Source organism: Protopterus annectens, chromosome 4.part0 (genome assembly GCF_019279795.1).
Source record: "Protopterus annectens isolate FY-2018-M chromosome 4.part0, PAN1.0, whole genome shotgun sequence".
Taxonomy (NCBI): domain Eukaryota; kingdom Metazoa; phylum Chordata; order Ceratodontiformes; family Protopteridae; genus Protopterus; species Protopterus annectens.
This window is the reverse complement of record NC_056733.1, coordinates 1,065,485,766-1,065,503,042: the sequence shown is the minus strand read 5'-3', so window position 1 is coordinate 1,065,503,042 and position 17,277 is coordinate 1,065,485,766. Positions and strand designations below refer to the sequence as shown.

General features: G+C 42.2%; 1 protein-coding gene across 2 annotated transcripts in view; it reads left to right on the top strand.

The window, feature by feature from the left end:
- DNAJC18 (DnaJ heat shock protein family (Hsp40) member C18) overlaps nucleotides 1-17,277 on the top strand; it is a gene marked incomplete at its 3' end in the record, with an annotated part of 495,263 nt that overhangs the window by 433,954 nt on the left and 44,032 nt on the right. For both annotated transcript variants that reach the window (XM_044068998.1, XM_044068999.1), the window contains 1 exon segment: nucleotides 13,024-13,196. In XM_044068998.1, the coding sequence (XP_043924933.1) occupies nucleotides 13,024-13,196 (173 nt within the window).

Genomic DNA, 17,277 nt, shown 5'->3' with positions numbered 1-17,277 from the left:
CTCCTCCATGTCAGTGGTCCTTGAGGATTCAGGCTTCTTGATTACTGGCCCAGAGTGGGGACATCACACAAGCTACTAAGGCTCAACATTGGTTTGTGTTTGTGTTTTTCGGCTTTTCCCGGTTAGGGCTCACCACAGCGGAACTCCGGTCCGCCAATGATTGGTAGTGGATTTTTACGTACCGGGTTACCAGCCCTGATGCACAACCTTCAACGAAGGCACGCCCATTCACGTATGCCTCCACACAGAAGATGCTCTAGCTGAGAATCGAACGGGACAACGTCTTGCTATGAGGCGACAACGCTACCGCAGCACCACCGCCGCTCAACATTGGTGCTGACCTAAAATTCAACTTCATGTAAATGAAGCTATTAAAAAAACTTACCAAAAAGTGGGTGCCTGTACAGAGCTGCACCTTATTTTAACATAATGCCAGAAGACATGTTGGAGTAACTTTTTTCTTCTCCCCTACCTCACTGTGTGCCAACCCCACTCTGCATAACCTGCATGTAGCACAGACCACTACAGGAACACTGCTACAACAAGACAGACAAGTTTGCCATCAGTAAACCTTCTAAAATCCATCCCTGCTTGGCACTCTAGCAACTTCCATGGCTTGAACTCCCACACTACCTGCCTTAGCCCAGTTTGTCATCTGATAACTACCTTATTTATAGTCCAACTCATTGTCTAATCGTAACCAACATACTAAAACTGTACTCTCCAAATGGAGCTCTGCATTCTGCTGACAAGCTGCTGCTTGTTACAATCAAATTTAATAACCATGTCTGTGACCGTCTGTATTCCTGATAAACAAGGCAAGCAGCTGTAAACGCCAATAACTAGTCCACCAGGTGAAACAAAAGGTTTATTAAATCCACAAATAGATGAGCGCGTTCGTCATACAGACTTCAACAGATCTACAAACCATTAAAATTACATACCATTTATAGCTATGACAGTGAACATGTGACATTGACTCATGAATATTAAATAAATAAATGAAAGCCAATACTTATTATATATACCCTTAACTTTTGAGAATAACTAGAGATCTAACATGACCTAAAAAATATATATAAAAGTTATATAAAAATTGTTAACTCAAAGAACACTAGCTCTATGTCTGAGTTAGGGTTTGATGCTGATGGCCTCATTCAAACCTCTGTGAATGCTGCTGCAACTGCCATTTAGACTCAGCCTTTAACAATTTATTTTTACAGTCACCCCCTCGAGGGTCCACCTTCACAATCTCCAAAATTCCAAAAATGAAACTATGACTGGGATTAGCATTATTCCTCCCATGTCTCTAAAACTATGGAATTCTTTGCCACCAGAAATCAAACAGCTCAGCAAAAATAAACATTTCAGAGAAACGTTCTTATTTTTCTGGTAGAGTCTGTCCCTGCTCCTCCCCAGGTAATCTTAACAACCAGACTACATTTTTCTGTACTCCCTGCTTACAGTTCCCCATTTTTTTAGTTTCAGCCGTTTCTTCTACTTCCTCCTCACGTCCATCCCCTCACATCTCTTCTGAATTCACTATTTATCTGATAAATCCTTGTACTTCTCTGTCTTTTTTAGTTTCTGGAGCTTTTCTCCCCGGGCCTCTACTGAAAATGGACATATATCCAGCTAGACTAGCCCGGTAAACAAATGTAAAATAAAATAAATAAAATAAAATAAATTTTTCTTAATAGCCATGCTTCCCATATCATATCAAATGGGCCTCTCAATATAACCTCTCACTCTGTTTCCGATTCCTTAAAATCTTTTTGAATTTTTTTTCTCTGTGTTATGGACAGTATGATTTTTATTGCTACATTTGTTTTCATCATTTGTGAAACTGCACTTACTGTTTTAATTATATCCTGACTTAAATCACTGTTGCAGTATTCCTGACGTATTGGTCGTCACCACTGACGTCTGGCCAGAGTACCACAGCTTTACCTTTCCGAGCGCATAGATTACAACTCATGACCTCAGCCGATATGCATTAAGGTATAAATGGATGGACAAGCTTGGATCTTCAGACTTTCTTGCTGTATTCCCAAACACAGGTCGTGCATCTGACTGATCGCCATTTGGTTATTGGTACCTTCGCTTCTATAGTTTATCCAGCTAAGTGCCCCATTGGGGAACCTTCTTTTTTGCTTCAAGGACTTGCATTATAAGTGTCTGTTTTGCCTAGGCCCAGAACACAATTACACATCTTGCGGAATCTGTCAGTCTTATTCCCAAAACCCTTTAGATTGAGGCTTTCCTCTCTCAACACCTTTCTAGAAACTCAGTGTCTTAAACGCTTGTCCCAGTCCAAGATGGCTGAATCCGCATCCTCTGGCATCCCTCTCCCACTGTCTGTCGTTTATAAATAGTCTGTCTGTTTGCACTGCAACTGCATCATTATATTTTTATTTGAAAATTGTTTGGTGCTTTTTTCCATGGTCTTCACTGAAAAGGGGGTAATTCATTGTCCAGTCGGACCAATCCAGCAAACAAAGACTAATCAATAAATAAGGGGAGACATTACCATATCGGTCTGTAATGTTCTGAGTACATTGCAAGAGTGATAAGGGAATACTTACCGTCTGGAGGAATAACCCTGCTAAAAGGATTGTAAATATAGGTAAGAGGGTTGAAATGTGTAGCATGTTTTGCAAATGTTGGGTGCAGTTTTTTAGGATCATAGGAAGTTACTAGGCTAATGGCCATAGGGCCCTTAAAAGCCTAGCGAAGTTCTACCCTTATTTCCACAATCAGCACCTATTGTTCCTGTCCAAGAGGGACACGAGTGGAACCCCCCTCCCGGGGTGAATTTACAGTTCCCCATCCAATCGTCCAGACTGTGTTTGAAGAGGGCCAATGAGGTACTCTGACATGAAGTGGAAGTCTGTTCCAAAGGTGTGGGAACCCTAAGGAGACAAATCTGTCCTTCCAACAGGTTCTATTAATGTCACATGCCAGGTTAAGGTCTTCAGAGCAAGTGACTTGTACTGTTTTACTTGTGGGTCACAGATTGCCTTGTATGCAAGGCAGAGATCGTCTGTGAGTAGTTTGTATGAAACAGAATAAAGTGACAGTGATTTCAGATGTTCCACATAGGACAGATGCTGAAGACCTTGAATTTTCCTTGTGAGTGGTCTCTACAGTTGCTGTAAGTGCTTGGAAAAGGTACATATCAAAATGGGTGTTGTACTCTATTATTGGCCTGATGAGGGAAGAGTACAGATAGGTTATAACTTCTTTTTTTCTGGAGGCAATGCTCTTACTTATGAGATGAGCAATATAGAATGCCCTTCTTACCACTGTTGAGACATGGTGATCAAAGGTAAGGTTGCTGTCAGCCTGTGTGCCCAGGTCTGTCACCACTGAGTGCATACTTGATGTGTGGTAGTTGGCAGGAACATTGCTCTTACCGAAAGGGATGATTATACATTTTTTGTATTGAGTTTAAGGCCATGACTTTGGCTCCAAACATTTGTTTGTGTAACATCTTGTAGGATGTTAACATCATTTGGAGATTCTATGACCACTCCCAGTTTGCAGTTATCAGCAAACTTTGACAGCCACAGACCTTTAGTTTTTGCTTGTACTTTGGAGAAATAAATTCTAAACAGTAGAGGTCCCAGGACTGATCCATGTGGAACACCACTGGTTGCAGGTCTGCTGCTGGAGGGCGAGTCCCTTGTTTTGACTGTGTTTCTGTCAGTCAGTTAGTGACCCATCTAATGATATAAGGGTTGATGTCTAGTTGGGTGAGTTTCAGTGATGCCTGAGTGAGGGATAGTGTCAAATGGCGTGGCTAAGTCCAGCTAGGCTGTATGTACAGATTTCCCCTTATTCATGGCCTTGGTGACTGTCTTGAAGTCCACCAAGTTTAACAGGCATGATCTCCCTTTGACAAATCCAAAGTGAGTAGGGTCAAGTGTCTGGAGATTACCTATATCTTTGTTGATAAGGTCCGTGCTGATTCACTCTATGGCCTTGCAGATAAGGCTAGTCATGCTCATAGCTCTATAGTTCTCGTGGTCAGTGGAAGCACCACCTTTGTGCAGGGAAGTACTTCTGGTCATTTTCCATTCATCTGGGATGAAACTGGTGCTTGATTGAAGAGAGTACCCAGTGGTGTTGCTAATTCTTGTTGGAGCCCATGTAGCATACAGCATGGGATGTTATCAGGTCCCATAGATGCTGCGTCTCTGGCCTTAGAGAGGGTGTTTACAACCTGCTCTTTAGAGATGCAAGGTAGGGGGACAGGTGGTAAGGATGTCATACGGTACATGTGGCAGAGACAGAGGAGTGAAGTTTTCACAGAACCTCTCGGTCAACAGGTTAGCTATGTCCACAGGCATAAGGAAACCATATTTTCTTAGAGTAAACTCTTAGGAGAAGACAGAAGCAGCTATAAAAGATTTTAAAGTAAAATTTAGAATGGATTGAAATTTAAGTGTCTGCATATTGCACTATGAAGGTATAACCTCCCTGCATAGGCAAAATAGCATTAGGTTAAGTGGACAAGTCTCCCAGACTTTCCTTGCAGGGGGGTTGTGCCCCCCTTTTAATATAGCATCCTGTGAAGTCTTCACCTCTGTGAAAGTTGGGTAGAGTTTAGATGGCTTGCTTAAGTTTTTTTTTTTTTTTTATGTTAAAACACAGTTTCTGAAACTGTTAGGAGGGGAAAATGTCTGAATGTATAAGCAGGTGAGAGGATTGCAGCTGAATAGTAGAAATGATTCAGGATGTCTTGTGTGTACATTCAGCACTGGAGAGGGAGTTACTGAATGAGTCACTCAGTGAAAGATACAATATAACTGCACCCCAGAGCTGGGTGCCGGCAGCAGCACTCGCAGCATTGTGCCACTGCGCAGCCGGCAGCAGCACTCACAGCATTGTGCCACTGTGCAGCCGGCAGCAGCACTCGCAGCATTGTGCCACTGTGCAGCCGGCAGCAGCACTCGCAGCATTGTGCCACTGTGCAGCCGGCAGCAGCACTCGCAGCATTGTGCCACTGTGCAGCCGGCAGCAGCACTCGCAGCATTGTGCCACTGTGCAGCCGGCAGCAGCACTCGCAGCATTGTGCCATTGTGCAGCCGGCAGCAGCACTCGCAGCATTGTGCCACTGTGCAGCCGGAAGCAGCACTCGCAGCATTGTGCCACTGTGCAGCTTATTGTTGACTTAAAGATGTGGAAAAAAATCTTCTCCAAAATATGGCTTTTTGTAAAACAAATTATACTCTGGAGTAAGTTTTCCTTATTACAGTATAATTGTAATATTCTCTCAGAAAATGTGTGTTTAAAAAAAATCTGGATGGCATATATTAAGAATGTGTTGGCTGTGCTAAGAGGTTGTGTAGAAATAAAACCACTTGCTGTGTTTTTAGTTAACACTTTAATGACCGAGTAATGCATATAGCCTAGACACCATTTACAGTGTTGACCACCCAGCTGGAAAGAATCTCCTTTGAATGTCCAGGGTAGTAAATTCTAAGTGATGACTTTAGAAGCAGGGATTTTCATAAATACAAGATGGTACTGATGGACTGGCTGCTTGCTCAGTTAGAAACAAGATTTAAAACAAAAATGTATTCTGCTTTGCAGGACTGGAATTTTAAGGAAGTGGTAGTCACTTAAAGGAAGGGGTGCATGGCCACTTTGTACTGGGCAGCAGAAGAAAGAACTCTCAGTTGATGATCTCTGGCTTTAGATGCTGGAGGAATGTACAGCCACTACTGTTTTATCTTTAGTGTGTTCTGGGAGAGGATGCTGAAGGGAAGAAAAAGCATGTTCTGTGAGCTGTGGAACAATAGATGACCTTAACCAAAATTACATTTTAAAAACTTATGATAGTGATACTGGCTTTGGAAACTGTGCAGTCCATAGTTGTGGCTTTGCATTTTGTGAGAGTGTATTAGCAAGAGGAGAGAAAGGTGAAAATGGATGTGTATATAAATTTATATGTCTCTTTTTTTAATGTTAATTGCACACCAAGCTTCATCCCCATAGCTTCTCTCTCTTTGCAGTTGTTTCCACATATTAGGCTTCTATCAGCTTGTACATCCAGTTTACGAAAACATGCTACATTCGGGTTCACATCCCCATGGCTATCATCTTGGAATGCTCCCTTCCCCCAAAAAAGGCTGTCCTTCTTAAGGAATGATGGCCATTAATAAAGAGCCCATGAAGTAATTTGGAAAAGAGACTGATCACTGTCCCTATTCCCACATCTGAGGAGTCAAAAGTATGACTGAAGGTAAACCGTTTTAGACAGACTAAATCTTTTATCATGCTTAAACAAGTGTGGCATGTGCAATGACACCACTGCTGTCTAGCTGTAAACGTGGATCTGGTTAGAGATTTGCATTTAAATGGCTGCTAGACTTGTTCCTGCAGGTACTAGCAGGGAGCAGCCCACTATCCTTTCCGTCCTACCCAGGAAGAGAATCAGTAACTTGGCATGTTCCCACCCAGCTTATCGATGCCTGCTGTCTTAAATCTCATGTGAATGTCAGGTCAGCAGCATGACAGCCAGAAGTCCATCCCATGTCCCATTCTCTTAGGGTGTACATGTAGCAGGGGTGTGGGAGGTATAACCCTGCACATTGGACAGGGGTGCAAAGAGGACACTCCTCATGTAAAAATACTATTCATTGCATTACAGCAAATTTTGAGATGTGATGTATGTTCTTAGCAGTCGCACAAGAGATTGTTTTTGTGATATTAAAACAATGATAGCACTGTGCCAGCAAATTCATTTTAACAAGGATTACAGGGTCCCAATTTGATAGCAAAAGTCCAGTGCAGCTCTGAAAGTAATCTTACAGGGACTGCTGTGACATGTTTTTAACCTCCCACAGTAGCTGACCCTTTCTTTCCCCCTCCTGCACCTCCATCACCTTGTGAGTGGAGGGGCCTCCCCTTCCTAGCAGGATTTTTTTTTTTTACAGCTACCATTCGGAGGCAAGTCGGTAAGCTGACAAGCAATCATGTGGTGGGCTTGCTTTTCTGCTGTTGACTTAAAGTAGCATGAATACCAGATTCTGCAATGTCATCGTCACAATGGGAAGGAACACACTCTGCCGACCTTCACCCTTGCTTTGTCCTGGTAGCTTGAGACTGCCTGCCAATCATCTGCCAGCTGGAACTTGAGATGTAGATCTTGGTTCATTCCCTTCCCCTAGTCTTTGTAGGACATCAACTGTTAACTCGCATCAGTTGCTATGTAGCTGATTTATTGCCTGGGTCTACTACTCGTATTCGTCAACTAGGGCACTTATAGGGATGTTCTTCATTCCACATTGCTGCAGTCCTAACTATTGGGTAGTCCGCTGTCCAGTCGGCCCGAATACCAAAGTATATGGCTGACGTCGGTCAAGGCGCATTAGACTGACGTCAGTACGTCAGGGTACTAATGCGCATGACCGACGTCATATCCTCAGTCTTTTTTGCCGCATGGTCCGATGCAGAAGCAGTTTTGCGAGTGCAGGTTGGCGTTCTGAAAGTTTCTGAAGTCAGAGTTTCAGACCGAATCAAAGTTGGCTAAGTACCCCGTTGGGGAATATTTTGGTTTTTTCTTGCCTCAGTATTTAACCGGATGTCAGAAAAAGTGAATAACTGTATTTCTTGTGGGAAACAGATACCTCATAGGGATTACCATACTTTGTGTATACCTTGTTTAGGGCCTGAGCACGACGTTGTTGGATGCCGCTCTTGTGCTAGATTTAACAAACGCATTAGCAAACGCACTATTAAGAGAAGGTTAGACTGTGCCAGGTTAGTTTTTGGGAAGCGTTGTAATTATAAAATGCCGTCGGATGCTCCGGCGCCGCTTCGACCAAAAGCGCAAGGATAAAGCAGCAAAGCCTAGAGTGGAGGAACCGACAGTCCCGGACGTCGGTTCTTTAGAAGGCTCAGTGGAGCCGGAGGTTTTGCCAGGAGTTTCTTTGGAGTCTCAGGGAGAGACTTTACTGTTACAGGATGTGTCCTCTCAGGAAGTAGGCCAGGCTGAAGGGGCTTCTCAGGTGGCTGTTCTTCCCTCTCTTCCTAAGGTGGTTAGGGCCTCCCTTCTGTTTCCAAGGCTTCTTTAAGAGGCAGGCCTAGTTTAGCTTCAGTGGGGTTTCTCCGAGTGTGTCAGGGTCTTTGCCTAAGAAGCATATGCTAAAAATGGCAGAGGATTTGATTACTATGATTAGAGGTTCTATGCCCCTCCTGATAAGAGGCCTAGGGTGGAACCTGAGTTTGAGAGTTTTGTGCAATGTTCGAGGCTTCTGAGTCTTGGCTGAAGACTTGCAGGAGTATCCTCCTTATTCTGATTCTGATGTGGATGATTCTACTCCTTCAGCTTCGCCTCCTGAGGATTTTTCATTCTCAGAGACTCTGCATTCCATGAGGGAGCATTTTAAATGGGAAGGTCAAGATTTCTCTGATTCCAGGAAGAGGCTTAGGAATTCTTGTTTTACCCCAGCATAGGCCTTTAGCTATACCTCCTGTTCTGAATGTGGTAGAAGATGTTTTGCAGAGGCTTCCCTGAATCCTGATTCTTTGCCTCCTGCCCCAGTTAAACCGGATAGGTACTATAGGGTGCCTGAGGCTCATAAGTATCTTTTAAGAGTCCTAGGGCAGACCCGGAAACTGTCTCTCAGGGGCCTAAAGGTGTGAAGGCTTCTGTTGTTAAAAATCCTGTTCCTCCTGATAAAGAGGCAAGGGCTTTGGATAGATGGGGAAAGAAAGTGTATACTTCTTCCACTTTAGCCATGAGGGCGTTGAATTGTCAGTTCCACATGTTAAAATATCAGAATTATCTCCTTTCACAATTGAAGTCTAAGGTGGATGCTCTGGCTGAAGGTATTGAGTGTAAAGAGTTGCAGGATTTAGTTCATGTGTCTGAACAGGTGGGTAAGCATTCCTTGCAGTGTGGTTTTGATGCTGTGCAGGCCTCCTCGAGGGTGGCTGCCACTGGTTCTGTTCTTCGTAGGCACGCCTGGTTGAGAGATCAGAATTTAGCTGAGCATGTTAAGACAAGGATTTTGGATGCTCCTTTACAGTCTGATGTGTTGTTTGGTTCGCCTGTGGAAGCAGTTTTAAAGAAAATGGAGGACAAGGCTAAGTCTATGCAAACTGTTAAGGATTTTTGCAGGTGCAGCCTCCAAAGTTTAGTAGAAATTGGCCTACTAAGGGATGGACATATCCTGCTTATGATTCCCAGTCTAGGGGTAGGTCTAGACGTGGTAGGGGCAGAGCTCAAGGTTCTTTTAGGCCTAGAACAGCGAGTTCACCTGCTCAGACTTCTGGTGAGGGCAGGGGTCAGTCCTTTCGTAAACAGACCCAATGACCTGCCTTTTCAGCTGCCAGTACATTCTCGCCTGGCAGCACCTTTGGGAGGAAGGCTGTCTCTTTTCAAAGAAAATTGGGATTTAATCACCCAAGACAGATGGGTTCTGGATATCATTCACCACGGTTACAGGTTTTATTTCCATACCTTGCCTCCTTTCAAAGGCATGCCAGACATTCCTCCTCTACAAAGACAAGAGGCTCACAAGCAAATTTCTCTGTTGCTCCAAATAGGGGCCATTCAGCCAGTTCCTGTGCTGGAAAGGGGCCTAGGATTTTATTCTCGCCTGTTCCTAGTACCGAAGAAGGGGAACACGTGGAGACCAATTTTGGATTTATCTATCCTCAACACTTATCTGGACATTCCCAAGTTCAAAATGTTGACGTTGCAACAGCTTTTACCTCTGCTGGGCAAAGATCACTGGATGGTAACTTTAGATCTCAAGGAAGCTTACCTTCATGTGCCTATCAGACTAAGTTGCAGGAAGTATCTGCGTTTTCGAGCTGGAAATTCTCATTATCAGTTCTCTGCATTGCCCTTTGGCTTATCTACTGCGCCCAGAGTATTCACAAAGGTTCTGGCTCCAGTGATAGCTTACTTCAGACTAAAAGGAATTCAAATCTATCCTTACTTGGACGACTGCCTGATTCTGGCTCAAGAAAAGGAAGACCTTTTACAGCATTTGGAATATGTGATAGCAGTGCTAAGATGCCTAGGGTATTCTGTGAACGAAATAAAGTCCAGTCTAGTATCCTCTCAAGACATGTGCTTTCTGGGTGTGAGACTGAATACAGCAGCCCAGATGGCCTTTTTAACCCCGGACAAACAAAAGAATCTTTCCAGTTACTTCCATCACCTATCTCTTCAGTCCGGGCTGACTGCAAGGACAGTCCTTCAAGCCTTAGGGTTCATGGCATCTTGTATTCTGGTGCTTCCCAATGCCAAACTGCATATGAGGAAGCTGCAATGGTATCTCAAAATGTATGGACACAGCACTGCCAGGAATTGGACACTGTCATTCAAATAATACCTTGCATTCAAAAGGAATTTTTGTGGTGGGCTCAGGAATGTCACCTAAACAAGGGACTCTCTGTGACCCGGCCAGAGGCGAGTCAGATTCTAACGACAGATGCCTCAGACATTGCTTGGGAGCTCATCTAAATGGAAAGTGGATACAAGACAAGTGGCCTGCCAGACTACAGCATCTACATATCAACATGAAGGAGATGTTAGCAGTCCAGTTTGCATTAATGGCTTTCAAGAAGTTACTTCTTCCAGGGCAGGTGTTGATTCTAACAGACAACACAACTGTCATGTGGTACATCAACAAACAAGGGGAACACATTCTTACCCGTTGTGCAGGCAAGCAATGATTTTATGGGAGACTGCGCTCAGCTTGCAACTAACTCTTCAGGCAAGGTTTCTGCCAGGAGCACAGAACTCCTTAGCAGATGTGTTAAGCAGACAAATCATGGATCCCCACGAGTGGAAACTGGATCTTCATGTATTTCAAAAATTGACAGTGTCATGGGGAACTCCAGACATAGATCTGTTCGCTTCTCCACTAAACCACCAGCTGCCAAAGTTTTGCACAAAGAGGTTTCATCACACAGCTTGGAAAGTGGATGCTCTTTCTTTCAGTTGGAAAAATCTTCATGTGTATGCCTTTCCACCTCTGCCTCTTCTCCCAAAGGTGCTCCTAAAGGTCAGACAAGACAAGCTAAGGATGATTTTAATAGCTCCAGATTGGCCTCGGCAACACTGGTACCCATTACTAAGGAGTCTGGTAAGGAATCCTCCATGGCCTTTACCTTTGATTCCACACCTGTTGTCTCAGAGGGACGGTCACCTGCTCAATGTCAAGCTCCACTCTCTTCATCTAACAGCCTGGCATATTCTGTTTTGAAACACAGCAGGTCTCAACTTCCTCAACAAGTTTTAAATGTGATTATGGAAGCCAGAAGACCTAGTACAAGGAAGGTGTACTCAGAAAAATGGAAGAGATTTTTATTTTGGAGTGCAGCAAACAATTTGGAGATTTCTGAGCCTAATTTGAGTGTGGCTCTTCAATATCTTACTGAGTTATTGGACAAAGGTTTGTCTTTCTCTTCCATTAAGATTCATGCTGCAGCAATTTCAGCTCACTATGATTGTGATCCACCATTGTTTTCGCATCCTTTGTTCAAGCAATTTCTTAGAGGGGCAAAGAATATAAGACCCCCACGTAGAGCTCCTACTCCTGCTTGGGATCTCAATTTTGTGTTGGAAAAACTTACTCTACAACCTTTTGAGCCTGCGGCTACTGCTGACTTGAAATACTTGTCATGGAAGACTGCTTTTTTGTTGGCCATTACTTCTGCAAGAAGGGTTTCTGAGTTGCAGGCCCTTATGGCGGTTGAGCCTTTTTTGATTTTTCATAAGGATAGGGTATCATTACGTACTAATCCTTCCTTTATGCCTAAGGTGGTTTCTAGTGTGGCTTTAAACCAAACTATTAATTTGCCTACTTTTTATGCAGATCCCCAAAATAAAGGGAAAAAGATTTTGCACACTTTAGATGTACACAGGCAATTGCGTTATTATTTAAGCAGGACTAAGGATTTTAGGCAGTCTCAGCAGTTGTTTGTTTCTTTTGCTTTGAGTTCGCAGGGCAAGCCTGTGTCAAAACAAACTATTTCTAGGTGGATTGGGTTTTGCATTGCATTTTGTTATTCCCATCATGGCAAGGAGATTCCAGCTGGGATTAGGCCTCATTCCACTAGGGCTACTGCCACTTCAACAGCATTTCTAAGGGGGGTGGCAACTAAGGATATTTTGGAGGCAGCTACTTGGAGTTCAGTGCATACTTTCTCTAAGCATTATCACCTTCCTCTCTACTCTAAGTCTAGGGCTGGTTTTGCCACAGCTATTTTGCAAGGCTTGTTGTCAGCTCCTGTTTCCTTATGATTTGCCAGCCTCCCTTACCTCTGCTTTGGGATTCTACCCAATAGTTAGGACTGCAGCAATGTGGAATGAAGAACATAGTACAGTTTTGTACCTACCATAAATGTAGATGTTCGAGGATCCACATTGCTGCAGTCCAATTTACCCTCCCTCCTTCCCCTCTGTGTTTAGGGGTGGTTGTGTAGGTGAGGTTATATTCTGGTACTTTTGTATATATTGTACATATTTTTGATGCAGGTATGTTTAGAGTTTTTTGTTATTAGCCTTGTCTTTTTAGGGTCTTCTGACATCTGGGGCAAGAAAAGACTGAGGATATGACGTCGGTCATGCGCATTAGTACCCTGACGTACTGACGTCAGTCTAATGCGCCTTGACCGACGTCAGCCATATACTTTGGTATTCGGGCCGACTGGACAGCGGACTACCCAATAGTTAGGACTGCAGCAATGTGGATCCTCGAACATCTACATTTATGGTAGGTACAAAACTGTACTTTTTATCCCTCTGCATCACAGTCCCAGCTGTGCTCACTGTGAAATCCACGTTTTCATGCTGATCTGGTTTAATAGTCTTCCTACATGCCATGAGGTATTTGCTCATGCTGATTAATACCCTTCAGTTTTGTGAGTTGTAAGGAAAGTTGCTACCCCTTTTTCCCCAGGGTGTCCACTATCTGGTATTTCTGTGTCAGTGTATCTCTTATGTCACATTTTGTAACTGACTTGTGCTACTTTTGTATGTTTGCTGTGTAGGTCCCTTGGTCATGTTATTGCTAGAGAAACACAAAACATGAGGGTGCCTTATTTTGTTGACCGAAATTTCGACAATGAGTATAAAGGAAGCTCACTACGTGATCTAGAAAATACCATTGAAAAAGAATATATCGACTACATTCAGACCAGCTGCTGGAAGGAAAAACAGCAAAGTAAGTTGTATGAGCCAATTTGTTTGTTTCTTCAAACATAACTTTAAAAATAACAATGCAAAGATTAACTGAGTTAATATTTAGAGCACAAATGTTACTAAACCCATGTTTTCTTAGTCATGTGTATCATCTGGATGTAGTTTTTGTATTTATTTAATGAAAAATGTTAATTAGAAAATTTATATTGAACCAAAAACTCTGGTTTCCACATGCCATGGTAGTAATGGTAGTGTATGTTGGGACAAATTTGTGAAAGTCAATTAATCAAAGCCAAAAAGAGACTGCATGAAAATGCTGGCATTAATAGAGCAAAGTGATGTAGATGAATAAATACAGCATATCCGAGGTACATCATCATCCAAGTTAGAGGTGTAGGGTGGGAACATAACTTCCTGCTTGTAGGATGTTGAGGCTGTGCTTCCTGTTTGCACATTAATGTTCTTTAGAGAATGGGCTTTACTGTACATCAGTACCCTGATTGGAGAACGAGCATTCTCCAGCAGGGTATTTAACGTACAAGTAATGCCCAGTGAAAAACTAGTCTGCCGCTTCACAGCAGCTTATCAAGTCGCCGCGGAGCTCAGACTGAGGAAAAACGAAACGACCGCCATTATTTTACATTCTCTCTAAGCAGCACTTTTGCTGTTTACCAAGTGTAAAATAAAAGTAAAAAAAAAAGTGTGTATGTGTTTGTGTGAGAAAGTGCATGAGTGTTATAGATAGGTTAAGCTGCTATGTTACACTGGCTAAGCAGCACTTCTGCTGTTTAGCGAGTGTAAAATTAAAAAGCGTGTGTGTATGTATATGAGAGAGTGTGTGTGTGTATGAAAGTAAGAGAGAGATGATCGTGTGTATGTGTGTTTATGTTGCTTTCTGCTTATGTGAGTGAATGCGTGCATGAAAGCAAGAGTGACTGTGCGTGTGTGAGAGCGAGCGAGAGATCAGGAGAGACGAGCGATCATGTGTGAATGAATGCGTGTATGAAATCAGAACTGATTGTGTGTCTGAGACATCAAGAGAGTGAGAGCGATCTTGTGTGACTGAGTGCATGTATGAAAGCAGAGAAGAGCGTGTGTGTGTGTGAGAAATTGAGAGCAATCTTGTGCAAGTGAATGCGTGTATGAAAGCTGTGTATGAGAGAGAGGGAATGGTCTTTCTGTAAAATTGTTTTATTTATTTTACATTTGTTGACCGGGATAGTCCGACTGGATACATGTCCATTTTCAGCGGAGGCCCTGGGAAAAAAGTTCCAAGTTACATGTATAAACAAAGCACTTGAAACAAAGATATATATACAAAATATGAACAATATAGTCCCCAGAAAGAGACTCTCAAGATTGACAGTGTTTACGATATACATAGTTATTAGGGTACAGACATTGGCTGTACGCAAAATTACATAAACAGCAAAATGGATATTTGCATAGATAAGTAGGAAAAAAAGTAAAACCCTAATGAGACAAGCCTGTTTGCAAGGTGTATACAATGTAGCCTTTAAGAAGGGATTCACAAGATTTATGCTGCAAATCAACCAGAAGTTTATAACAACTGTACTGAACAAGATCTAAGTGACACACACTATTGAATAGGGAAAGGTGGTTAAAATAGGAGTTAGTCAGGGGTTAGTACAGGGCCAGAGCCAGTGTGTGCTAAGATATTGTTTGAGGCCTTTTTTGAAAAGGCTTAGAGAGGGTTCCACAGTAAGGTTACCTGGGAGAGAATTCCATGTTTTCCCAACGACGTTGGCAAACAGGGAGTCTACAGCTGAATTAGAAGCTTTCTGAGTTTGGACCAATAATTTGTTGGATGATCTAAGTGGTCTGGGATTATTATATGGTTTTATGATATTTGTCAGTGCTGGAGTATTTTCAGATTTATATAGAATTTTGTGGGCAACAATGAGCTGGTTGAACTGTATTAAGATAGGTAATTAGTGCCAACCTAGGAGATTAAGGTTTTGGCAGTGATGGGTCTTGTATGAGGAGCCAGTGGCAAACCTGGCAGTATGGTTATACCACAGAGTCCGTTTGTTTAGTTCTATTTTGTTCAAGTTAGTGAGACTGGGGGAGGTGTAGAGGAGGGTAGAGAGTAGATGGGAACGGGCGATAGCAGACATAGCTAATGGGGTTAGGAAGGATTTATTTCTATATAGTGACCCAAGCTTATTATTGATGGGTTTCATAGTTTTGTTGATGTGCAAGTCAAATTTGAGATTATCAACTATTACCCCTGGGACTTTGGTATGGGTGTCAAGGGTGATAGAGGAGCCATTGTTGGATGTTATGGAGAAAGAGAGGGGAGGTCCTACTAGTTGGGGTGAAGAGAAGTAATTTAGTTTTGTTGGTGTTTAGAAGCAGGCGGTGATTAGAGAGCCAGTTGTTTTGGTTTTAATTTTTTTTTTAGTACTGTTTTTTTTTTTTATATTTTTTTGATATAAAAATGCTTCCTCCAGCACCATTAACATACACTACAGAAAGTTTGAAACAGTAAGTGGAGGAACTATTTTATATCAAAAATATACAAAAAAATAATGTAGTTTGTTTGTTTGTGTCTTTTGCCTTTTCCCGGTTAGGGGTCACCACAGCGGAACTCCGGTCCGCTAATGATTGGCAGTAGAGTTTTATGTGCTGGTTTGCCGGGCCTAACGCACAACGTTCAACGAAGGAACGCCCATTCACGCATGTCGCCACACAGAAGACGCTCTGAGAATCGAATGGGCAACGTCTGACTGTGAGGCGACAACGCTACCACAGCACCACCACCGCAGTTTAAAAAAAGTAAATAAATAAAATAAAGTAAAACACAATTTCTCATTGTCTTTCCTCTGCAGAAGTCCTTATAGGTTTGATGAAAGGGTAAAGTTAATTCAAGGTGGTTACCTAGATTTTTCAGTTTTCTTCTCCCAAATGTAGCAAAAGTTCTTCCAATTCAGTCTTCTCTTTCAGAAAGCAGAAAAAAGATTATATAGCAAAATTCAGGCCAACAACCTTTTTCACGAAAGCAATGGCAGGGATGGTCAAAGCAGAAAGGAAGAACATGTTCCCCAGGCCAAAGGTGGAAAGCATTTTATTTTGGTGCCAAAGAAGTAAAGAACCTGGAGACCTGTCCTGTTGCTTTCTTATGCAAACCTTCATATAAATAGTTCCAAAGTTCAGAATGCTTTCTTTGCAGTCTCTGTTGCCCTTTATTGTTCCCCCCTAGTTTTGTCACGTTTTAATTTTTTAGTTTGCTGTATTGTCCTTTGTAAACACTTTTGCAACATTAGATATCCCAAACCATCTAGTGCCTGTAATAGCCCATTGCAGGGTGCCGGAAATTCACATTTTTCCTTATTTAGATGATTGCCTGATATTTTCATAGCTTGTCAAGAATGTCTGGCATACAAAACTCAAACGGCTACAGGTACACTGAGGTGCCAAAACTGCAACAGTAAGAATAGAATGAGGCACCAGAGTTACACACTGCAAACTATCCACAGTAACTTTCTTAGAAAAAGAACAGTAGGTGAGCGCTTTCACAACTCAGTGCTGCTTCATCAGACAATGTTAATGCAAACCGTGCTTGGTTAAATACTTAAGCAATCAGTGTGGTTTGAACCATTTAAAGCAATCAGTGTGGTTTGAACCATTTAAAGCAATATAGTCAAAATGATTTAACAATTAGACACCGTTTGTACATGCTTATAGAAACTATGTATTTAAAACCAACCTTAAAATACATTAAAAACCAACCTTAAAATACATATATCTCTCTCTATAAAAACATCATTGTTTGACCATGGTATATGTAAAGGGTGTATATAATATAAAAAATACATCCTATATAAAAAAAATCTATTTAATAATTAAAAATGTGAAAGCTTGATGAACCATAGTAACACATTAAAATCTAGAAATTAATGTTTAAGGCGTCTTGCTTTAGGGCAAGGGACTAGTGAAGTACAGCCATTCAAGCCCGGATATCTATCTGCATTCAGCTTGATAATCCATTTCTGTTCTAGCTCTTCTGTATAATTTTCTATGTCCCCACCTCTATTTGTCCTTAGCACTTGTTGTAAGACCAAAAATTTGAAGCAGTGAGT